This window comes from Pungitius pungitius, chromosome 12 (genome assembly GCF_949316345.1).
Source record: "Pungitius pungitius chromosome 12, fPunPun2.1, whole genome shotgun sequence".
Taxonomy (NCBI): Eukaryota; Metazoa; Chordata; class Actinopteri; order Perciformes; family Gasterosteidae; genus Pungitius; species Pungitius pungitius.
This window is the reverse complement of record NC_084911.1, coordinates 3,343,419-3,365,767: the sequence shown is the minus strand read 5'-3', so window position 1 is coordinate 3,365,767 and position 22,349 is coordinate 3,343,419. Positions and strand designations below refer to the sequence as shown.

Sequence of the window (22,349 nt, the reverse complement as noted above, 5' to 3'; positions counted from 1 at the left end):
AGAAATCTGATATCTTTATCCATCTGCAGCTAATCAGGGTGAGGCAAGAAATAAGCTGCAGCTAATGGAAATCACAAAAGGGACACAACTAGATGTAATCTCAAGAAAGACGGTGTACACTTTATTTAAGTATTCCTTAATTAAAAGAGGAAAATAGAAAAAGTTGTCACTGGAAAAATGTCTGCTGGATATTAATCTACAGGAGTTGTTTGTATATATTAGCAAACAGACATTCATGATGTAAGCTGGATCAATACACAAACAACCTCATCAAACCAGGCAGTCAAGGTTCTGTAATAAATGCTGGTGATCGTCTCCAAAAGTCATTTAAAGCAGGTGTCACACGCCCTTTAACTAAAATAACACTTCTCTGATGAAAACACCATTATAAACACTTTGGAAATGTTTCAATATCTTATATAGTGGTATCAACCTGACTTCTTTTGACTGGAGCAGAGGCACAGAAAACATGTATATATGAGATATATATCATAAAAAATAATCAGTAACAAAAGCTCATTTCTCAAACTAATAACCGGTAGTGTGTTTTTAGAGAGTTCACAGAGGTATCGTGATCTAAAAAGTAAATGGGCCTCTACAGTATCTAGCATCTCAAAATGAGTGCCTGGAATGTACATCCGCACAACCAGAGCCGGCATCGAGTGGTCAGAGTGACGAGGCGGCTGCCGCTGGGAAACCATGGCGACGCTTTCATTTCATTGGGTGCGGCGAGGGGACGCCGGGCCGTCTTTACAAGCCCATGTCGTGATCGCTGACACTCTGGCGGAGGTAATCTTCATACAGCTTTTTCTGGAGGGGGCAGGGGTCACACAAACACAATACACGGTTCAACACTATGACGTCCGTTTTTATCAGTATCACACACACACACACACACACACACAGTGAGAACAATGTCATACCTTCTTGGTCTTGACCACCTCCTGAACGTACTCAAGCTTCTCGTGCAGTTGCCTTTTTTGTTTGCCTGAAAGAGTCGGTTGAGTCCTGCAGAGGATTGAAGGCAATTTGATGGGATTATGTGTCGTTACCGTATAAGCTGAGGTAGGCAAAAATGCAGAAACGGTTTTCATCCTTTGTCTAAAGCACAGCTACAAATGCGAGGGAAACAGATCTCTCATGTGTCTGCTTAACATAGATCGTGTTCTCGATACCACAAGTTAAACAGAAGAAACACAGCTGGATTTAAAAAAAAGAAAACACTTCAAAGCCCAAAATGATTTCACTGTCATGTTTTGTATGACCAACTCCAAAACCAAGAATAATGGAATTTATTATTACTATAAAAATCCTTTCTGAACAAGCTGGAACGGAGGAATATTTGGCACGTATTGCTTTTACAAAAACGATTAGTTATTAATCGATGAACTTGTTTGTGGTTTATTTGTTAGCGGGGTCAGGAGATACGACTGATGAAACGTGGTGGAAGCATAGAACAAGAATGAATCCAGTACATTAAGGGGCTGATCCAAATCATGGGAAGGACATAATAGAAGACGGGGTAAAAGGGGTTATTTGAAAATAGGTAGCAGTGCTGGGAGGTTTTTGTGGTACCTGAAGGAGAAGCGTGCGATGATGAGCAGGAGGAAGGAGAGCAGGACCATGGCACCACATCCGTAGAGCTGCTGCTCCACAGAGAGCGAGTCGAATGCTTTCACCACCGGAGTCTGTGGATTACACGAGAGGCTCCGATCAGACTCCACTGCCTTAGCAACGACCCGCACGCGCCGCCGCCGACGCTCACCAGGTAGAGGGAGAGCGTCTCGGTGCCCTCGGGGCCCAGGGCCACCTCCAGCAGCTCCTGGGACAGGACGCCCAGCACCAGTAAGGCCATCAGAGCCAGAGGGACAGTGAAGCCCAGCAGGGTCAGGAGGCAGCTCTTACAGCGCGCCCGCCGGTTCATAGCGCTGGTTTGCCTGCGAAAAAGAGCATCAAGCAGCTTCTCAGAAGGCATCGCTGACTCATGCCGCTTGTGTGTTTGTGTGCGTTACTCAGCTTGAATGTTCTGCACAGGATTTAGCATCGCAGTCTGGATGATTAGGCGACATTTTGAACAGAATAAAACCACGCTGGATTACGCGGCTCACAGCGTGTCCGTGGGTCACCTGTCGTTACTGAGCTTGTCGGTGATGGCCTCGCTGATGACCTCACAGTCCTTCTCCAGGGAATTCAGCGTGTTCTGGACCGTTTGGTTGATGGTTTTCTCGATGGCACGACAAACCTCTTCAATCTGGTTTACACAGCGACTCGGCTGCGAAACGGGAACAGAGAAAACTCATTTCAACGTGCACCTGTTGGGCAAAGTTATTTTCAACTTTTGACATGAAATGCAAAAGAACAAATTCAGGAAGCAAGGACACCACGTGGAGCTCAATGAAAGTGAAACACTCACCTTATTTGGATTTGGAATGTAGATGGTGGGCATGTCAAAACCACACTTGTTGAGGCCCGGTCGCTTGCAGAGCTCCTGCACAATCTGCATCATCACTCTCTGAGGCAGCCAGTCGGAGAGAGACAAAGACTTTAATACCCGCACTGGTAAAACCTTTAAATTCCCCGCACACTTTTACATGAAGAGGACATTTCCTATTTTAGTTCGTATTAGAAGGAGTGGACCATGTGTTTTCATTCAGCTAAATCCAGAAAAGATTTACGAAATCAAGATGTAGCTGTGCACACCTGTCTGTCCGACTCCCCTCCGGCCTCGTCCGCCTTGCTCAGGTAAAAGCGCAGCCGATCGCCTTGTTTCTCGTTCATGCGCTCCACGATGTTGAGGGTGCGCTTGCACAGAGCCTGACCCATGGGGTCGAAGAAGACCAGAACCAGGTCGCAGAGATCACCTGAGTGTGACAGATCATTATTGCATTAAGATGTGTGACGGTAATGGGAGTATAATGTCTGGAGACAAAACTACAGAAGCCTTGGTGAGGGGGGGGGCCTTGACAACTAAAGTGTCACAACAGACAAGGTCAGTTCAGCAACTCACCCAGCCACATGATAACCTCGTCCACGTCGAAGGGATACTTCATGTCCCCGTCCACCAAGCCCGGAGAATCCACAAAGGTCACCAGGCTGAACCGCTTCTGTCGTGAAGTGCAGATCTCTGTGCTCAAGTACTCGGAAACACCTGGGAGTCATTTCAAGAACATCACAGATCAACAGCGATCACTCAAACCACATTGTGAAAAAGTCTTTTTCTTAAAGTAACAAATCCAGAGCTTATTATTATGATGAGATGAATGAGATTTGAGCTGAATTCTAACCTTTGAACTCTTGCAGAGGCCTGAAGTGTGGATATAGATGAAGGGTGGCATTTCCCTAAAGAACAACAGAACCAGATTAGTTGAGAATAGTTTGATATTCCTGATATTCCTCACGGAATAGGATGCCATTAGATATTAGCACCTGTTGAAGAACTGAAAACACGTGAGCAGAACTAATTTAAGTTAACGTGAAACATAATTATTACGAGTTAAATAAAAAAAAGAAAGTACGATTCAAAATGTGTGGCTTCTTCCTGGACCAAATTCCTTATCAGGGCAAAAGGCCTCATTGCGATTGTACAGTCACACTCACTGTGAGAGATTCCCTCTTGCGCCCACTTGTAACAAAGTTGAAGCCTTGGGTCTCAATTGCCACTCCAGTGCGCTGGATGTGCTCCTCCACATACCTGACCAAAAAGGAAAAGGCTCAGAAGCTACTCATTGATGCATTAATACATACCAGTCAAAGGTTTGGACTAGACGGTGATCCAGTGCCGTTCATATTTCTTATGGTTTTACATTCTTTAGATGGCTGACATAAGTGTTCATATTCTAGGTGGACAGATGATTTGGTTTATGTATGTTAGAATATCCTTTAAAAACAAACAAACAAACAAACATGTTTACCAGTTGATGAAGGAGCTTTTCCCAGCAGAGTGGTTGCCCATCAGCATCACGGTGATCTTTTTTCTGGGCGGCAGCAACTTCACATTAACAGATTCAGCTACTGAGATCAACCCTGAAACAATGTGTGATTGAAAAAGAAATCAAATGAATCAAGGTAAACCTGGAGTCACCGTGGGGCTCGGGGTGTGCCTGGAGGACCTAGTGTGTGTGTGTGTGTGTGTGTGTGGGGGGGGGGGGCTGGATAATGGCCAGGCACTTTAAAACATGTTGTAAAAATATTCAAATATTAAAAACTTGTGGTAGTTACTTCATTCATTCATTCATTCATTAATTTCTGGACCTAGACTCCTCAGCGGCGGCCCTGTCTCTCTACGGACACTTGGAACACTACACAACGCTGTGTTTCATGCTGCTAGCGTGCAAACCCGCTGTGACCGTGTAGCAGTTATTTGCTAGATGATGAACGTTAATTGGCAGCTCGGCCACGGCTAACAAAACTAGCATCAACGCGAGCTAGCTAGCGCAACGTCAGCCGGATCGCGAGCCCCGTGTCACGTCGAGCTAACGGTTAACGTTAGCCCCGGTGTCAGCGGGTCAGCTAACCGCCGACAGCTCGCTGGCTTGAACTAACGGTTGCAACGGTGTGATTAGCAGCGATTTCCAGTGAGGAGTCGAGTCCGGTGAATTGCGTCGGTGAAACTCACCACTGTCGGGATCCGCGTAGAGTTGATGACAATCGCGCAAGATGCGTTCATCGCAAGACACGGCGCCGGTTATCGAGTCTGCGTTCGCAACACTTCGGCTTTTGACTTTCCCGGACATTGCGAGTCTGCGGTGGTATCAAAACTTCTGGAGAGGCTTTCTGAAGTGACGTTAGCGAGCTATGAACAAAGCCGGTTTAGCCCCGTTTGAATCGCCCCGGTCCGCTGAAACACGGAGACGTAGCTCGGCCACGTCGTCAACTATAGCGGCTTTTTGTCGCAGGGGATTCTGGGTATTGTAGTTGTTTTGTAGAAATGACGTTGTCACGCATGATCGATCTCACCAGCCCAACATTGAAACCCAACCGCCACCAAAGAGTGTGTGTAGGTTTAGGGAAGGAGGGGAACAATAATAGGTGCACGCCAAAAAATGTTTGACTTGAAAGGGCAGCTTGTGAAAACAAAAGGCTGTTCCTTCTGTTTGAAGAACAACACGTCTTACTAAAAGGTGAAAGAGTCCTAGGCGGGTAAGAAAAGAATAAAAGAAAGGTTTCACTGATTCCCATCACAAAGTGGGGTATGGGCTGAAAGGATGTTTTATTTTTTCATTTTGTAAAATAATAAAAAAAGGTGGACACTCATTTCCTGTACTGATAAAGACTCACGTTCTGTTAAAGTCTTACTCAAATCTTGAGTGGAGTCTGCAGCAGTAATAAACCGTAGTGAATTTATGGCAGCTGTATACCCAAGAGCGACATGTTCTGAACTGTAAAATACTCTTTTGCAACAACTTGCCTGTCTTACTAAGTTGTTATCACAAAAATCATATAACTGCAGTAATAAGGTATAGTTAGTCAATGAATACATGACTCCCCATTTTGAAGAATGAGCCCATATGGTTTGGGTCTGCATTCAGATGGTTAAAAGAACATTTCCAGTGCATAGAGAATACAGCATTACAGTCCAAGACAAACACATTTTATTTTTTTACTTTTCACAATGAGAAAAATACACATTAGACACTGATGTGGTAGATGTAAGTGCACTTCATAATGCATAAGGTCTTCTAATGCAACTATAAACTATAGGCTGAGACATAATGACAGCTGGTGCTACACATGCTGTGGGACAAATACAGTAGATTATGTATAATAAGCACCTTCAAAACGCAAACACAAAAATCAAGTCAGGATTAATATTAAAAAACAAAAGATCAGAGATGTCGGTGTCGATGCTTTTCAGTGCAAATTTAGTAAGTAGATACTAGTGTTAGTTATCATTCCAGCAAATACAGTCCCTTCAGCAAAGCCCTATACCTAACAATAATTATGATAAAACCAATCAAAACATAAATTAGTTCACAGCTCCTCCTACCATGTATTTTTTTTTTATTTGTCTTGTAATAACCACCAGCCATAATCACAATAAGCATAGAGAAATAAAGTCGGTCGGAACTTTTGAAGGCAAAGATTAGAGGATGATGTGACTGGCGGGTTACAGACACAACTGGGAACATCTGGAAGGGAAATACACTCCCTTCCTGCGACGTCAGAAGCCCTCAGTGCTCTGACTGTAAATGCTCGAGTAGCGATGGGAAGTGGCCTCGGTGTACTGGGAGTCCACCTGACGAGTGAGTGGACATTTTAATGGGATATCATGTTGTGCAGACAAATGTTGTGGCTTAAGCAGCAATGCGGGCACATTAAATATTCATCTCCCTTTCCATTTAGCGCCGGGTTAAGCTGCTCGCTAGTCCTACCGTGTTCAAAAATGTCACATCACACCTTGTGAAATCGGGTCAGTTGCACCAGAAGACACACCAGTTTCATTGCAAAGACTTGGTGGTCTGCGGTGCGCTGCCTCTTGATGAAAGAAGTGCCCATACGCTGGCTTCTCTGCCCCCCCCCCCACTCCCCCCCTCCCCCTGCAGAGAGATGACACCTTCTGTTGCCTTTGCTTCCACCGTCTGTTACCACTTGAAAACACGTTTGTTCTCTAGCTTCGGCCTGTCTGTGCTCAGCGTTGGTGCACTGCTGGGCCGTGTGGGCAGCTGCAGCCTTTCTTCTTGTTCTATTCACATCTAGAGATCAAAGTCAGTCTGCGTTTTTTTCCCCCCATCTCGGGCGCCCTCCTTATCATATCACACTCAAATTAATGTAGTACGTGTCATGTTCAGCATGTCATTGTGTTTGTTGTTACAGTATCACGCTGGGTCGATGTGATCCTTCTTGACATTGAATTCATTAGCATAATTAGTGCCAATAGAGTATTTTTTCATTTTACAATCGTGGGTCAAGTTCTTTCCAAGTGGGCAGTTGAATGATTTTCTTTTATGTTTTTCCTTTTCTCTGTAGCTCCAATCAAGGAGCAGCTTCAATCATATCATACATTATGCTACACTAGATCAATGTTAATCTACAGTCCTAATGCCGCTGTGCAATTATATAGCAGGCATGCATATGCACCTAATGGGATAAATGTCGATAAAATGTTCGCTAACTTTGATGGTAAGTTTGGATTAGCGAGGCGAGATTTGCATAAGTTTATGTGTCATGCAGCACACAGAAAGCAACAAGGCCCTTCGTCTTTCCTTCATCATCGTCGTCGTCACATCAGACTCGGTGCCCCTTGGTTACCAGTGAGCTTTCCTTTCTTTGGCAACCAGCTCCAGGAAATGGGCATGGTTTGCGTACATTGGGAAAGTCGAGTCGACATCGACCCACTGGACTTGCCCTGCGTCATCGCCGGCTTGCAGCGACAGCTCGCTCACGCTGTTTCCTACGGTAGCAACACAGATATGTCACAAAACTCCAATCAGAAGTCATCCAAAGAATACTTCTTTTTTTTAAATGGTTTGCAAATTGCTAGAGCTGTTGTTGCATGAATAAAATACTGGATGTCTGTGTATTTGAGTATTAAAAGAAGTATGATTAAATGATTGATACCTGATTCGTCGTGGAGGTTGACGGCCACCGTCTCCATCCAGGCATTGTCAGTGTTTCTAGGGTCATCCACATAGCCTTTATACACCTGAAGAAGGGAGGGAGAAAGCATATTCTGGTTTCCCTCATAAAGGAACTTTAAAGGAACAGGTTTTTATGGCTGCCAGGGGCGGACCTGAAACCCCGGCGTTTTGAAGAGTTTGCCGATGCGCTCGCTGATCTCGGCCGCCTCCGATGCCGGGACGGCCAGCGAATTCAGCGCTTCTTCCGAGAATTCCCGCTGCAGCGTGAGAGAGACCTGCTCCCCTGGATCTACCATCCCCTGCAGAACAACCACACAAATAAACACGCGAGTCGCAGGAACGCAAGCGCTTACAAAACCACTCAAACTGTTGCATATCCTGGCTGCAAGTTCCTTTTGGTTTGAAAGAGGAATGCAGAGGACACTGACCCCTGGAATGGCCCACTCCCCACAGTCTTTCCTCTTGATGGACACAAACTGCAAGATGGGCCGCTGGGAGACGGAGTGAGAAACCTTTGCTTTTTTGACATCTACTTTCCATCTGCCAGAAAGTGACGAAGCATACATCAGCCCATCGTGCATTTATAAAAAAAAGAAAGAAAAGGCTTCAGGAAACGGCTTGCTAATTCTGATTTCACAGTTTCTTAAATTGCATTATGGCAGTAAGCAGTTTTTCCAGTAAGAAAAGGTTACCTGGTGACAATGGGATCTGCTGCGTGATTGGGTCCCCATCGTCCCAGTAAACCTCTACCAGTCACCCCAGTGCGTCCACGAGGATTTCTACACAAGTAAAAACGTTTGCAAACGTGTTTATGAGCAGTAAAGAAGTCTAACACATGTTATTGAAAGTGAGGCAAACAACAATAGCGGGATTATTTCACCGCAATCACACAACATTTTCTTCAGAATGAAAACTTAAGGCTGGATACTTGTCTACAAGCAAAGTATTTGACATCAGCATTGAATGATATCACTCACTGTACTGTTAGAGGGTTACTAACACTTTCTGTGCAACTAAAGCTAAATGTGAAACCTGTTTTCTGCTAAATTAAATCGAACTGACCGACCGTTAGAAACACTTCTGTTGGGATGCCATAACTTACATGGGCTTTCCATTTTCGGTTTTGTAGCTGCCTTCAAAGCTCGTCCTGTCCACAGCACCGTCCACGGTGTTAAACTTTGGAGAGAAAGATCTGGGAAACAATGAAAGTCATCCGTATGAATAAACTCCAGCTGATGGTTGCAGCCGGAGCAGCCAGTCTTAAAAATATACAGCTCACCCAATATCCGGATCCGCCCACACTGGCTTCTTTTCTACTGAAGGGTCGGTGTAGCTGACAGGATTATACTGCGGCCAGTTCTGACTCCATTCCACCTTGTCGTCAGGCACGAGGAAGCGCTTGATTTGTGACCCTGGGTACAGGGCGCATCTAGCATTGATGTGAGGCCCTGCCGAGGATGGCATTGTCCAGATACTGGTAGTGTCGAGGTTAAAGCAACGTGTACTAATGGGCTTGATGGTTTGACTGGTTCCGGGAGGGCGAGAAGATGAGCAAGAGATGGCCGACCTGAAAGGGAAAGAAATATGAGACGTGTAGGCCCCAGTCTCCGTGCACTCTGTGCCCCCATCGCTCCTCTGCAAATGAATATCATTTATACACATTCATTCTCTCACAATAAACTAAACATTTAATTTAAAACCATAACATGACATACTGCAGTCTGTTGCAGAAATAAAGGCTGGGTTTGGTGAGGTAGTAATTGTTAAGTTAGTTTGACATGTAATAATATACCTATACGATTAAAGCTTGACTACATTTGTATCCTTAAGCAACGTTCTTATATTGTACATCAATATAAAAGCAGTTAGCTAATTATTGACCCCATATAGCGTGGCAATAATGAACCATTTTGAGACAAATAGCTACTAAAGCACACGAATACGTCTACTTTCAACAAAAGCGTTGCTTTACAGCCCAGACTGTGCTGTAACGTAAGATAGTCAAAGCGTCCAGTCAAACCTTCTCGTTACCGTCACTCACCGGACTTTGTGGGTGCAGCCGGTGATCGGAAGTCCGCAGAGAGTGAGCGCCAGTCGAATCAAGTCACGTCGCAGGACGTTGTGTAGCATTCCTTGACAATGGAATATTATAACCAGCCCTAAATCAATAACCAGAGCAGGCATGCGGCGCCTAGTAACCAGGAAGTACAGCGCCCATCGCCGTGACGTCTGCAAAGAGGCGTGGTTTACGGCAGTCGCACTGGTTTCCACGGTGACAGGATTAATAGAGTATTTGTGTGACATGACAAATAAATACACGGAGAAAGAAAATGCATCGAAACCGACGCCCTTTGTTGGACAACTTATTATAGACTTGTTTTTGTTTGACAACATTTCACAGCTGTGACTCACAGTCAAGATTAGTGCGATAATAATAAAGATTAAGGACCTTTTAGAATGAATGCAAAATGCATTTACAGTTTCATAATGTACCGTCAAATGGTTGGAATGGTTGGTATACAGAGGTGGATTACCACACAAAAATTGATAAAAAAATGACGATTTGATAATAGTGTATTACTCGTATCACAGCAGGCAGCGTGCAACATATTTTGGCCCGCCCACTAGTAGCTGCTGCTGCATATTTATTTAGCAGATTGCGCTTGTTTTTCTCAACTACGAAGCAATCAGGCGGTGCCTCCAGCCAACCAACGAGGCTCCGCCCGGAAAAGTCGCCCTTACACAAATATCTAACGCACCTGTAAGACCGTAGTTTGGCACGCGCATTTACGCTCGATGCCGAGACTAAACGCGGGCTCGCGCACAAAATCCATTGGCACTCTGGTAGCAGAGAGGGCCCCGGTCGAGTCGCTTTGCTCAGTCAGTTGAACAATCCTTTCGCCTGAAACCCCCACACGGACGCTAAACCGAACTGAGAGCGGTGGCGAATCCTCGGCGAAACACTATCGACTAGAGCGGGAGCGGTTCGGAGAGGAAGAATGGCGGATTCGTGCCCACGCACCACTGCAACGGTCGGGGCCGCAGGCTCCAGCGGCGCTGCCGCCGCAGCCACGGCCGCCGCCGCCGCTGCTGCTGCCGCCGCCCCGGCGGGCTCGGTGGCGCAGGACGGAGCGCCGGCAGCCGCGGGACCCAAGGTCCCGTCCGAGTCCGTGAAGGGACAGATTTTCGACGTGGGCCCCCGCTACACGAACCTGTCCTACATCGGGGAGGGGGCGTACGGAATGGTCTGGTGAGTTGTGCCCTGTCGTCTCTTGCTTGGCAAACCGCGGTGCCCTGACGTTGAGCCAAAACGTGCAAGCTAACGTAAGCTGTTGCTTAGCAAATGCCGTTAGCCGGCTAATGCTAACTATTGTAACGTTAGTCAACAACAAGCGTCGTCCCCAAGCGTGTGGTGTCTATGTACACGTGTGACACTGCTTCCCGACATTCGGACGCTGCCGAGCCCCTCCTGTTGTGGTTAGCTGGCTAGCTACAGGCGTGGCTACGCGCTCCAATACAGGAAACGAGATAGGGAGTGATTGCGTAGGACGCAGGTCGCTATCGGGGGGGGGGAGAAATCTCTTGCGCACTGCATTACACCGCACATTTTAGTTAGTTACCGCTTCAGTCCTTTAACACGTGCAGCAGCAGCAGCAGTCTCCAGATACCATTTACCTCTTCGACAACATTAACCGTGCAGAGCTGCTGCAGATGATTCGGGTTGAGATTTGTTGTAGCGAGGCCTTTCCTCGTGCCATCGCCGTTCGTAATCTACAGCCTGCTGTTAGCCATGTTAAGCGAACCAGTCGCACTTGACATCGACGTTAAGTCATCGCAATAGAGGCTGAACTGTAAACACCAACCGACGTGATGGTGGATGTTACCACGAGAACTGGGCCCACGCATCCATCCGCACAAGACCGACATCACCACAGTCATTTTCAAACTGAGACGTGTAAGCACATTGTCAGCCCCCCCCCCCCCCCACCCTCACCCCTTGACACAGGAAGCAAAATAAATGAGTTTAATCTCGTAATCTACACTTCGTCCTAATGCAGATGTTTTGATCGGGAGGTGACATGAGCAGATGTTCGCATGCGGTGCCGTGTGTTCACGGCATTTGAGCCAAGGGTGCACAGGCGTGTGAAGTTGCCCAGTTTATGCAGCGTGTTGTGCAATAGGAAAAACACGCCTTGTGATGTAACTGCTGTTCCTGTTGAGGCGAAGTGTCTGTGCTCTGTACAAAAAGGAAGAAAAAAAAAAGCTGGTATGAGGATATTTACTTTCTCCCAGAGGGGCAGTGAATTCAAGGGTCCCAGAGACAGCTGCTCTCAGCCACCATGTACTCCACACCCACACCACGCTGACACAGCAAATAGAGTCCGGCACACACCGACGGCACCTCACAACACGTCGCAGCAAAAGGACGCGTGCACCGTGGCGGTGGAGAAAGTCTGCTGCGCCTTCTGGCCCCAAGTGTTCGCCCTGTTTGTGATAACGTCATTGCGTATTGGAGAACAGTGTAACATGAGACGTGCTTTGTGCTCCTTTCCGTTTCCACCCTACCCAGCTCTGCCATGGATAACGTTTCAAGCCAGCGCGTAGCCATCAAGAAAATCAGTCCATTTGAGCACCAGACGTATTGCCAGCGCACGCTGAGGGAAATAAAGATCCTGCTGCGTTTCCACCATGAGAACATCATCGGCATCAACGACATTCTCCGGGCACGGCACATCGACAACATGAGGGATGTGTATCCTTTAATGCTGCACTGTAAGGGTCTTTAGCAGAAGAAAATGTTGTTGTTCTGCAGTTATAGGTATTAATTCAAGATCTGTTCAGTAGCTTAGAAAGAGTAACCCTATTTCAACACTTTGTTTGTTTTTTTTCATTTTAGGGATGTGGGGAAAATGAAACTTGAGAATTCTTTGATGGCTCTTGTAAACAAATATACGTTTAATAATTCTGCTTTCAGTCAGTTTCTTCTCGATTTAGTTTACAGACTCCGATTTGACAGAGAATTCAGTGTAATAGTTAATAATAAGTTTGGTTCTTCATGGCCTTCATTGCTGGACCGTGTACGTTTTCATTATAAATATAAAACATTAGAGGATTTGATTTAGTTATAATTGTATGTTGAGAAGGGTTTAATGTCATTGCCAACGTTCATACAAATATTTCAATGATTATTCTAAAAACGAAAAAAAACAAGAAGTATTGTTATATCTTGGCCTAAATGTTGAAATGAACTCCACTTCTCTAAATATCACAAGTCCTGCGGTTTATCAAATGTCACCTAAAACGAATCGTTTGAGCACCGACATTATTCGGGTCCGTCCTCTCTGACAGTCCGAGTGATTGTAGTGATTTGCAGAGGACGGATGCTTGGTCTCTTTAGCGGCTCCACTTGGTTGATTTGTCTTGTTGCCGTGGTGATTCCGGATTTGGGCAGATCGAACCAAATCCAGGCACCAGCACCGCTTCTCACGTTGGGTTCTGTTTGCAGCTCAGCTAGCCGCATTATTGCACACGGGGGTTGCTTTTAGCCACAAGACCAAGTCTGCAGCCGTGTGAGCGGCGCTGTGAGGTTTTATTGGTTTTTAGTGAGATGCTAACACTATGCAGGCATGATGTTTTGACCATGGTGCATCTCCGTTTACTGTGCTAGTATTCATTTGGATATAATGACTTTCCTTTCAGAGCGGTCCTCATGTTCCTCCTGCTGTCTGCGGATGTCGTCCGTTTTTGTTGTCCTCCTTGACCCGTGCGTCCTTCCAGCTACATCGTGCAGACCCTGATGGAGACGGACCTGTACAAGCTGCTGAAGACCCAGAGGCTGAGCAACGACCACGTCTGCTATTTCCTCTACCAGATCCTGCGAGGCCTCAAGTACATTCACTCCGCCAACGTGTTGCACCGTGACCTCAAGCCCTCCAACCTGCTCATCAACACCACCTGCGACCTCAAGGTCAGCATGCACAAACACACTCACTCACTCATGCATGCATGCACGCACACAAATGCACACAACTAAGCAACTAGGCTGCTATTAATTTGCCATTTTGAACCGCAGCAGACACATTTTGGTGGGGGTTTTTCGGTTTTAGCACATATATTTTTATGCTTACAGCAAATATATTTGTATAGTTGTCGACATTCTACACTTTCATGTTGTAAATTTCGTAAAGGTGTCAAACATTTCCTCTGATTCAAAGTACCTGGTAACCTGGGACACTTGAGTTTTGGTTCTTGGTTGAAAAGGATATTTTTATAATCTTGAACACATTGTGCTTCTTTTTATTAAGCAGTTTGACACCAAAACCGTTTCATGTTTATTTAACCGTTGGTATACGTTGTGAGTTACAGCGCTCCACAAGATTGAAAAAAAAATCTCAGGAATGTTGGATGTGGGCGATGGCTTGACCTCAGCCCTTCTTTGTTTGTCATGAACCCTCCCTGGTCAGAACGGTTGAATAAGAAAATGTAAACCTTGCATCAAAGTAGATATTGGCATATTTTGAGATACATTTTAATCCTGCAAATGTTGCATTCTTTTATCAAACATGTGCTAATTTGGTGGAGATTTCCGGCTGAGTCTGTGGAAACCTAATTCTGAGAAAACAACCTCATAAGTAAAATGTCATACATTTGGAAAGTAACTACAGGTGAACAGGGTGGATTAAATGACTAATAGATCTCTACAAGGCATACTGACAGACATTTTGTTTTTGTATTGTTTTCTCAAATGTTGCGCTTAAATAGGCAAACCATGCATTAACTAATCCTGACCTTCGGTAAACGCAGGAGAAGCCCATTGACAAAGTATTGAAATAATAACCTAAATGTATATATTTTAGGTTATGCTGTTATAAAAGCAGTAGTATTGTGCATGTTTCTCTTCATCAACTTTTCAGGTCAGTTGGTTCAATTGGAGATTCCAAAAATAATAGCAAGACTTAAATGAGTCTTTTTCAAAAAGTGAAACCAGCTAGAACAAAAGCATTAACAAGAGCCATGAGTGTTCTTTGCCCTGTTGAACACTTGTGAGCTCTCATCAATCCCTGGATTAGTTGATCATGTGGGAGCAGTGAAGAACAAAGGCAGCCGCTTTCTGACACATTCCACTCACTGGAAATCTAAATAAACCCATATTACAGCAGGAATATGTTACAGCTGCTACTTGAACCTCTGAACAAAAAGCGAACAATTAAAAAAAAATGTGTGTGTTTTAGAAAATGTCAAAATAAGGCTCAAGATTTAGAAAGCAGAGTGGGAGGAAGAAAACCTGACCCGTCTGAGTCGTGAGGCTCGACTTGTGTAAGCAGCTCACCTCTGACCCTTCATGCCACCCTCAGATCTGTGACTTCGGCCTGGCACGGATAGCCGACCCCGAGCACGACCACACGGGGTTCCTGACCGAGTACGTGGCCACGCGTTGGTACAGGGCTCCGGAAATCATGCTCAACTCAAAGGTGCGTGTGAGGAGCCCATGTGGATTCTGTGTTGGGCCCGTTGACCGTTTGTACTTTAACACGCGCGTTTGTGTCTCAGGGCTACTCCAAGTCCATTGACATCTGGTCAGTGGGCTGCATCCTGGCTGAGATGTTGTCCAACAGGCCCATCTTCCCCGGGAAACACTACTTGGACCAGCTCAACCACATCCTGGGTGAGTTTAACTGATTGTGATATGATTATTATATTTGCGGGACAATCATTCACTTCTGCATCCTTTCTGATGTTTCAAAATGGTTGTAATTTAAAGCATTTTTACATGGGGTACATGTACACTTTTTACAGAATTTTCCACTGAAGTGATTTTTGACTTTAGTGATACCATGCCGGGCTGAATATGGGGTGATCCCCAGCCATTTGGTAAAAAAAAAAAAAAAAACCTTTCCTCGCTCTCCTCTGTGCAGGTGTCCTTGGCTCTCCATCTCAAGATGACCTGAACTGCATCATCAACATGAAGGCCAGGAACTACCTGCAGTCCCTGCCTCATAAACCCAGAATCCCGTGGGAAACGCTCTACAAGGCGGACACAAAATGTATGTATTTACCGGAGCAGACTCTAATCTGAAAGTCCGGGTTCTTCTGTGGACGTTGACTAAATGCAGCAACAAAGGGCTTTTATGTCGGCCACCAATCAATGGGCCTTTTGTCTCCTTAGTCTTGGTCCCTTGTGACAGACACTGAGGAGTCCCGTTCTACCACCTATGAACCTGAACAATCTTATTGCTCTAACAGGCTTTGAATGCGTGATTATGTGCGATTTCTCGGATAAGCTGTACAAAGCTGCTCCATGAGCTTTTTTTTGTTGTTGTTTACTTCCATAACAAGCACGGAGGTGAGAGGGAAGTTAATAACTCTCTGTAAAGTGGTGGTAGACCTCGCTTTGCAAACATTTCAAAGTATTATTATTATTATTAACCTGTATATTAAAATGTCTTATCTCTACAAATTTTATCTCAAGTTCTAGTGACTAGAACCTTTTTTTTTTTGGCTTGTGTACTCGATGTCGCTGGTGTATTGTAAGTGGATATTATTAGAAATCCTTTTCAATGTGACACTGTACTAACTGAAGCCTTTGATTCTTCTGCCGCAGCTCTGGACCTGCTGGGGCGCATGTTGACCTTTAACCCCGTGAAGCGCATCAGCGTTGAGGAGGCACTGGCTCATCCGTACCTGGAGCAGTACTACGATCCCTCAGATGAGGTACGCAGTGACGGCGCCTTCAGTTTGCGCTCATTTGTCACTTATTAGTGCTCCAAAAGACAATCGGCGAGAATAACTTTCATTTTGAATTCAGGAAAGAAAACTATTTTCTAAACCCTTTTTTGTCACTATTACACATTTCACGTTCTTCTCCTGCGAAAAACGCATACTTTCTCCCACCAACGGCCTTTTTGTACAAACATGTTTGTCATTGTTTTAAATGGTGGTGCGAGATTGAATTGTGAGCCTCTTCCTGTGTTGTGCCGGGAAGCCTCTTGGCTCCGTTCGGAATGCAATTAGTGTTAAGTTTGCTGCGGGGAGGTTAAATAACGTAAGCACTTCTCGGTTTAGGCCACCTCAGGCTGCATAAAGCCTCCAGCCTTTCCCACTACGCAGCACGGGTCTTAAAGCCTCACCTTTTATAGAAATTGCATCCGCCCCTTTCATTTTTCTATGCATGTGTGTGGCATGTTGCAACAATGCTTCTCTTAATATTACCACTTTTTCAGCTACATCTTTTGTTGTTTTTTTTGTGTTTTTGAATGTAGCCCGTAGCAGAGGAGCCCTTCACTTTCTCCATGGAACTGGACGACCTTCCCAAAGAGAAGCTGAAGGAGCTGATCTATGAGGAAACTGCTCAATTCCAGGCAACCTACCAGGGCTCCTGAGACACACGGGTACGTAGCTGCTTCACACACACACGCACACGCTCACATCGACTTGAGGTTCTGCTGGTGTACGTTGCAAAAGGCAGACGTATTTGAGAAGATATTTTCAGGTATTAGACTGAGGTACTTCACCTGTTGATGACGCTGCAGCTCAAGCTACTTTGCTGCTTAAGGGGTTTAACCCAATGGTAAGAGGCTGAATTGTGTCTTGCCATCGCTTGGTTTGTTGCTACATCAAGGGGAGGATTGGTGGCGAGTCTTGCAGTAATCAAGAATAGAAAATCAGAATAGACTTAGTTGTGATTTAAGACCACTACGTGTCAGTGGAGCAAATACCATTAATGCTTTAATTTATTTAAAAAAAACCCACATCTCACCTGTTTATTCTCTATTTAAAGGTGATCTATTAAATATTCTTTGTGATTCCCGGACTCGAGATACACGGCGCTACCAAAACAAACCCTCACCAGCAGTCATATTATCCAATAATCGGTTTCATTTCCCTCTGTTTTAAAGAAAGTGATCTTGTCTGAAAGTTGACTGTGTAAATGTAATCATGTCCACGAGCAGCTACATAGGATTATTATCAGCTCCTAATGTCATTCCAGTTAGGGTTAGTCAGCAGGATGTCCGATGACCTTCCATCTTTTTTTCACTTTTTGCTGTATCATCTTACAACCTCTTTATTGTAAAAAAGGGAAAACAATGAATCTTTGGCAATCAGAATGGGGGGTTATTTCATAATGTTAACACCAACTCTGTTTATTTCGAAGTTTAATCGAGTGAAAGTTAAATTTAGTAACCTAAATGTTACTGTTGGGAACTTTATCTACCATGTATTTTGGCAAATGGAGAGTCTGATCCTATACGGAGATTCAACGTGGACTTAAGTGCATTTCTCTTTCTTACCTCTCTTTAGCCTTAAAGAGCGACAAAGCCACTCAGAGGCTTTGAACAAGAAGACCCCAAACGAAAAAACGCATCCTAGAGAAACCAACAAAAAGATAAAACAAGAAATGAACATTTAACTGCTTATCTTTCCATTTCTGCTGCAAGAGAGCCAAGTTTAACTTTGATTTCTGTGGTCGGGGGGGGCGGTGGGGTCTGTCGTACTCGCGCTGTTTGAGTTTTGTCCATGTTGGACTCTCCCTCCTCTCGCCTCACTTTAGTTTTCCTGTTAAAGGTTTCTGTCTCCAGTAGCTCTCTGTCCCCCCCCCCCCCCCCCCCCCCCGACCCATTCTCCTCTGCAGCTGATCCTCATATAAACGACTGTATTAACCCGCACCATAACTCCCATGTCTCGCTCCGTGTGACTTACGACCGATCGAGGGCTAAGAGAACGTGGATTCTAATCGGGTGTGTGTGTGTATAAATATACATACATACATACATATATATAAGCTTTTTTTTTTTTTCTTGAAATGTGCTCGTCAGTGTTTTGTTTGTACACCGTTATTCGAGTGATTCCACATCAGTTCAGAGTCGTATCTGTTTTTCGGATTTATATTTGAGCATTTTTTTTTTCTAACGCTTTATTTCGTTTGAGACAAATATTCAATGTTTTACTGGCATGTTGGCAGGTTTACAGATTCTGTCTTCGCTCTTTTTTTTTTTTTTTTCCTCTAAAAACAAACTGTGTATGATCATATGAATGCATGCATTCCTGAAATCAACCAAAGTGGTAAAGAGACCCTGAAAACTCTGCCGAGGAGCAACTAAGGAATATTTATGTTGTTTTGTACCGTAGACGTATTTCTTGAACTTTAACGTGTACCAAGGGCAGACTAACCTTCATTTGTAGTTAAGTTACAAATCTCCAAGTTGCTTATATTCAGGAGGATTGGGAGAAAAAAAACATAGAAAGTAAAACCCATTACACGTAGTTTCTATCTGCCTGGCCCATTTTTCCAGAGCGCGCACGACCCCTCTGTGCCACGTCTAAACACTTTTGTCTCTCAACTGGGGGGGGGGGTGGACGCAAAACAGCAAGAACTGCCAGAGAGCCGATGAGCTGCTGTGCGACACTGGTTTTGCGGCGCTGCGTGGGCCGCATCGGGTCCCACGGCGCCCGCCAAAGGCCACCGGCGTCCGTCCACTGATCCGGCGTCAGCTCCTGTGCTAAATCACACCGCGATGCATAGCCGCGGGGAGGGGAACCACTCACAGCACCCAGTTGACATCAGCGGTTCCATTCTCCCCCCCCCCCCCCCAGAGGGCATTTTCCGATCACGATCTGTGTTTTTGAAGTGTTTGAATGTACGTCGCTGCAGCTTAGTGTTTTTTACGAGAGCAGCGCCTCTTCTACCGCGAAGAAAAACTGTGTGCCGCTGAAACACCTGGGCCATTGGAACAACTTGCATCTTTCAGACTGTTGTATTTCCGAGAAGTTGTTTCCCAGTTGTCACTAGGACTCGGACATTGATGTCAGCGCCGTTTAAAAAAAACCCCAAACCCCCCCCACCCCCCGGAATTTACGGAATGTGGCAGTGCTGTCGAGTTGTTGTCTTCTTTGGCTGCTTCGCCCTCCTCTCTTCCGCATGTGTTTTTCTTTGCTACCTGTTAACATGCTGGATGTCTATTCTTCAGTGTGGGTGATTATTGTTTTTTGAATGCTCTGTGTGTGTTTCTTTGTCCATACGTTCCTGTCAGTCGCTGCTCCCTCCCTCGCTCTCTGTGTTCCGGATGTGACCGCCCTGCGGGGTCCACCTCGGTCTGCCCTAATTTCAGCTTGTTGCACTGGGACCAGTAGAGAACCCCTCACCTCCACCCCCCCCCCTCTCTTTAAAATGGACCTACACATGCACTGGAGCCTCTCTGGGGAGGCCTGTGATAGATCTGGAGCGCTCGCGGCTCGAGCCGCGTCACAGGCTGATTTCTCAGAAGCCATAGACAGCACTCTGGGATCTCCGTCAGGTGTTTTTTGTTTTTTTTGGTGCATGTGGTGATGCGTGCATTTTTTTTGGTTCAATCTCTCGACTCTTGCCACGCTTTACTCAAAGGGCTGCCCCCCTGTCCTCCTCCTCCTCCTCCTCCTCTCGCTTCAGTCTGCTTCTCCACGGTGGGATTGGTGAAGACCTTCTAATCCACTGACTTTGCGCCCACTTTTTCTTCTCCCTCATCGCCCCCGACTCCCCGGGATCACAGATCCATGCAGGAAACTCGCATAACTCAATCAGCACGTCTGCACTTTGTCTTTCCAGCCACGCTATCGCCCCTATGAGGTCGTTTCTTGGTCCTGTATCTTCAGCTTTCGGTTTTGCCCGAGTGTGTGTTTGTGTTAAAGCTCATGGGGTCTGCAGTAATGTGTGTACAAGTGTTTGTGTATCTGCTCATCAGTAACATGAAGCAAAGACTTCTTTCTTTTTGTTGTTGTTGTTGTTGTGTGTGTTGGTCCCTCTCCTTGCAGTCATTTGTGCATTTACATCTGAGACACAAAAACGTCGCACACATATTTTGTTTGTTTTTTACTTGCGTTTAGTCACCAGTCAACCAGTTCCAGCCTGCTTTTTCTCCCTCCAACCAACCTGCCATCAGACCAAACATCTCTCTAGTAACCATGGGAACGAACCAGGAGGACCACATTTTGCAATCCTCCTGGCACACACACACACACACACACACACACTTCTTTCTGAGGAGTGTATCGGCGTGTTTATGAGAAGTTGCACTTAAACACACCACATACATAAACACACCACATGCATTAACACTGTATCAATGAGTCTAAAGGCCTGACGTCATACGGCCTCTTTCCAGATATTGTTGTTTTTAAATGGCTGTTCTTATTATTGCTATTGTTGTTGTTGTTGAATTGGTGAGTTGTTGCGTTTTTTTGTTTTTGTTTTTTTTTTTACATTAAAGGGAGTTGTATCTTTTTTGATTAATAATTAGGATATTTTTATTTGTTTGTTTTTTTCTTCATTTCTCTTATGGCTGTGATTATTATCGGAAGTGTTCAATCTTTCTGAAACATTTTTATTTTCTTTGATTTCCCTCTGAGATCTTTTCGGAGATTGGAATTTATTTTAAAAGATGTATGTGGATTGTCAGAGATGAGATAGTGAGGGTTATAGTCTGTATATTCTATGGGTATTATGAATTAAACGATTAACAAAGAAACAGAATTATATACATATAATTAAATAAAATCTCCTGATACTGTTGCAACTGTTTGTGGATGCTTTTTTTCTTGTGGTCTCTTTTCCTTCTCCGGTGACTTATGGTCAGACTTCACAAGTGGCACAAAGCTTCCTTATGAATAGGTAGCTAGGAATTCTGGTGCTTCCACAACTTAAAAAAAAAAAAAAAAAAGCATCTGTCAATTCCCAGAGGCACCCCCCCCCCTCACACTACCACAGAAAGCCACCATGTGTCAGTTAATGACTGCGATTACAGGTTTCTGCACGTTGTCTTGAAGCTCCCTTCAGAACATTTTATGCAGGCGCCCTCAGATTTCTAAACGCGCCACTAGAGCCCCCATCTTCATGGACAAAGACACTATTAGTGAAGAAAAGCAAAAAAAAAACAAGGGAAAAGATGTACAGCAGGGCTCTGCAGATGGTGTTACTTGTTTCCATGGAAACACCATTCAACCGGCGTTGCCAGGGCCAATTGCTTTTCAGGTTTATTAAAAAAAGCAAAACCGATATGTTGTGAATGTGTGTAACTGTGTCGGGCTGATGCCAGATGGAAGAAACCGAGAGTGGTGGTTTGGCGTCTCGCCGTGAGGACCAACTTGCCTTTCCAGCTGTGCAGCTTTCCCACCTTCCCTCCCGACATGTCGGAGCTTGGCCTCCCCCGTCCCATCCCGACATTCCCAGAGCCTTTGGCCTCTACTGGGACAAGCGCTGCTCATGAGCTAAACGCCTCTTTGGAAAACCGAAAGAGACATCATGCTCCACCTTTTCCTAAGAAAGAAATTGACGCGTAGGACAAAAAAAGGACACACACACACACACACATATATGCTGGAATGTCCCATTGAACAGCCTTGTGAATATTTCTCTCTTTTGGTGGAGACCAGGCCCGTGGAGAGCTGTTGTTCCACCTTTTTGAACCTGAACAATGCAGCTCTTCGCTCTGCTGACTTTGGCCTCGTGGAAAGCGCCCGTCCCTCCGCTCGCCACGAGGCCCTTTTTGTCTTTCTTTATCAGCGCCGCAAAACTACGCAAACGCACACATTCAAATGTCCACGTTCGATTCGTTAAAAAGAAATTCAATTCAATCCAACAACTTCTTACTCATCCCATGATTCTTTTTGCCAATGTCAGTTACTGTTGGGATTGCAACATCCAAACAATGTGTATGTGTGGGGTGTGGGGGGGTGGGGAGTCAACACTATGTGCCCAGGTGTGACAAACGCAACGCCAGCTGAACAAAAGCAGAGCACGGA

The 22,349-nt window shown here is 45.2% G+C and overlaps 3 protein-coding genes across 3 annotated transcripts; 1 reads left to right on the top strand and 2 right to left on the bottom strand.

Annotated features, from left to right (window-relative positions):
- Nucleotides 1–95: 95 nt before the first annotated feature.
- On the bottom strand, nt 96–4,899 carry si:ch211-11k18.4 (uncharacterized). The gene is made up of 12 exons (XM_037476263.2): nt 4,616–4,899; nt 3,912–4,023; nt 3,598–3,691; nt 3,285–3,339; nt 3,008–3,148; nt 2,701–2,861; nt 2,414–2,512; nt 2,127–2,272; nt 1,766–1,937; nt 1,576–1,688; nt 924–1,008; nt 96–810 (listed from the first exon to the last, which is right to left on the bottom strand). Exons 1-12 carry the CDS (start codon nt 4,731–4,733, stop codon nt 751–753), a joined length of 1,356 nt encoding a protein of 451 aa, XP_037332160.1. The 5' UTR covers nt 4,734–4,899; the 3' UTR covers nt 96–750.
- Nucleotides 4,900–5,568: 669 nt separating this feature from the next.
- Nucleotides 5,569–10,400, bottom strand: nudt9 (nudix (nucleoside diphosphate linked moiety X)-type motif 9). The gene is made up of 8 exons (XM_037475420.2): nt 9,619–10,400; nt 8,857–9,144; nt 8,680–8,769; nt 8,270–8,356; nt 8,006–8,117; nt 7,730–7,876; nt 7,558–7,642; nt 5,569–7,390 (listed from the first exon to the last, which is right to left on the bottom strand). Exons 1-8 carry the CDS (start codon nt 9,969–9,971, stop codon nt 7,245–7,247), a joined length of 1,308 nt encoding a protein of 435 aa, XP_037331317.2. The 5' UTR covers nt 9,972–10,400; the 3' UTR covers nt 5,569–7,244.
- A 168-nt stretch (nt 10,401–10,568) lies between these two features.
- On the top strand, nt 10,569–21,120 carry mapk3 (mitogen-activated protein kinase 3). Its single transcript, XM_037475421.2, has 9 exons — nt 10,569–10,827; nt 12,148–12,330; nt 13,356–13,545; nt 14,933–15,049; nt 15,129–15,243; nt 15,494–15,622; nt 16,180–16,289; nt 16,838–16,966; nt 17,877–21,120. The coding sequence occupies exons 1-8, from the start codon at nt 10,577–10,579 to the stop codon at nt 16,955–16,957; spliced, it is 1,215 nt and encodes a 404-aa protein (XP_037331318.2). The 5' UTR covers nt 10,569–10,576; the 3' UTR covers nt 16,958–16,966; nt 17,877–21,120.
- The last annotated feature ends 1,229 nt before the right edge of the window (nt 21,121–22,349 follow it).

Coding starts and splice junctions, on each gene's coding strand:
- nudt9 (XM_037475420.2), bottom strand. CDS start 9,971: ATGTTGTCAAACAAAAACAAGTCTATAATAAGTTGTCCAACAAAGGGC. Junction 8,357..8,679: donor ACCGAAAATGGAAAGCCCAT/GTAAGTTATGGC, acceptor TTACTTGTGTAG/AAATCCTCGTGGACGCACTG. Junction 7,643..7,729: donor TCAAAACGCCGGGGTTTCAG/GTCCGCCCCTGG, acceptor TCCCTTCTTCAG/GTGTATAAAGGCTATGTGGA.
- si:ch211-11k18.4 (XM_037476263.2), bottom strand. CDS start 4,733: ATGTCCGGGAAAGTCAAAAGCCGAAGTGTTGCGAACGCAGACTCGATA. Junction 3,340..3,597: donor GCAAGAGGGAATCTCTCACA/GTGAGTGTGACT, acceptor GTTGTTCTTTAG/GGAAATGCCACCCTTCATCT. Junction 1,938..2,126: donor GACAAGCTCAGTAACGACAG/GTGACCCACGGA, acceptor TCTTTTTCGCAG/GCAAACCAGCGCTATGAACC.
- mapk3 (XM_037475421.2), top strand. CDS start 10,577: ATGGCGGATTCGTGCCCACGCACCACTGCAACGGTCGGGGCCGCAGGC. Junction 13,546..14,932: donor ACACCACCTGCGACCTCAAG/GTCAGCATGCAC, acceptor TGCCACCCTCAG/ATCTGTGACTTCGGCCTGGC. Junction 16,290..16,837: donor ACTACGATCCCTCAGATGAG/GTACGCAGTGAC, acceptor TTTTGAATGTAG/CCCGTAGCAGAGGAGCCCTT.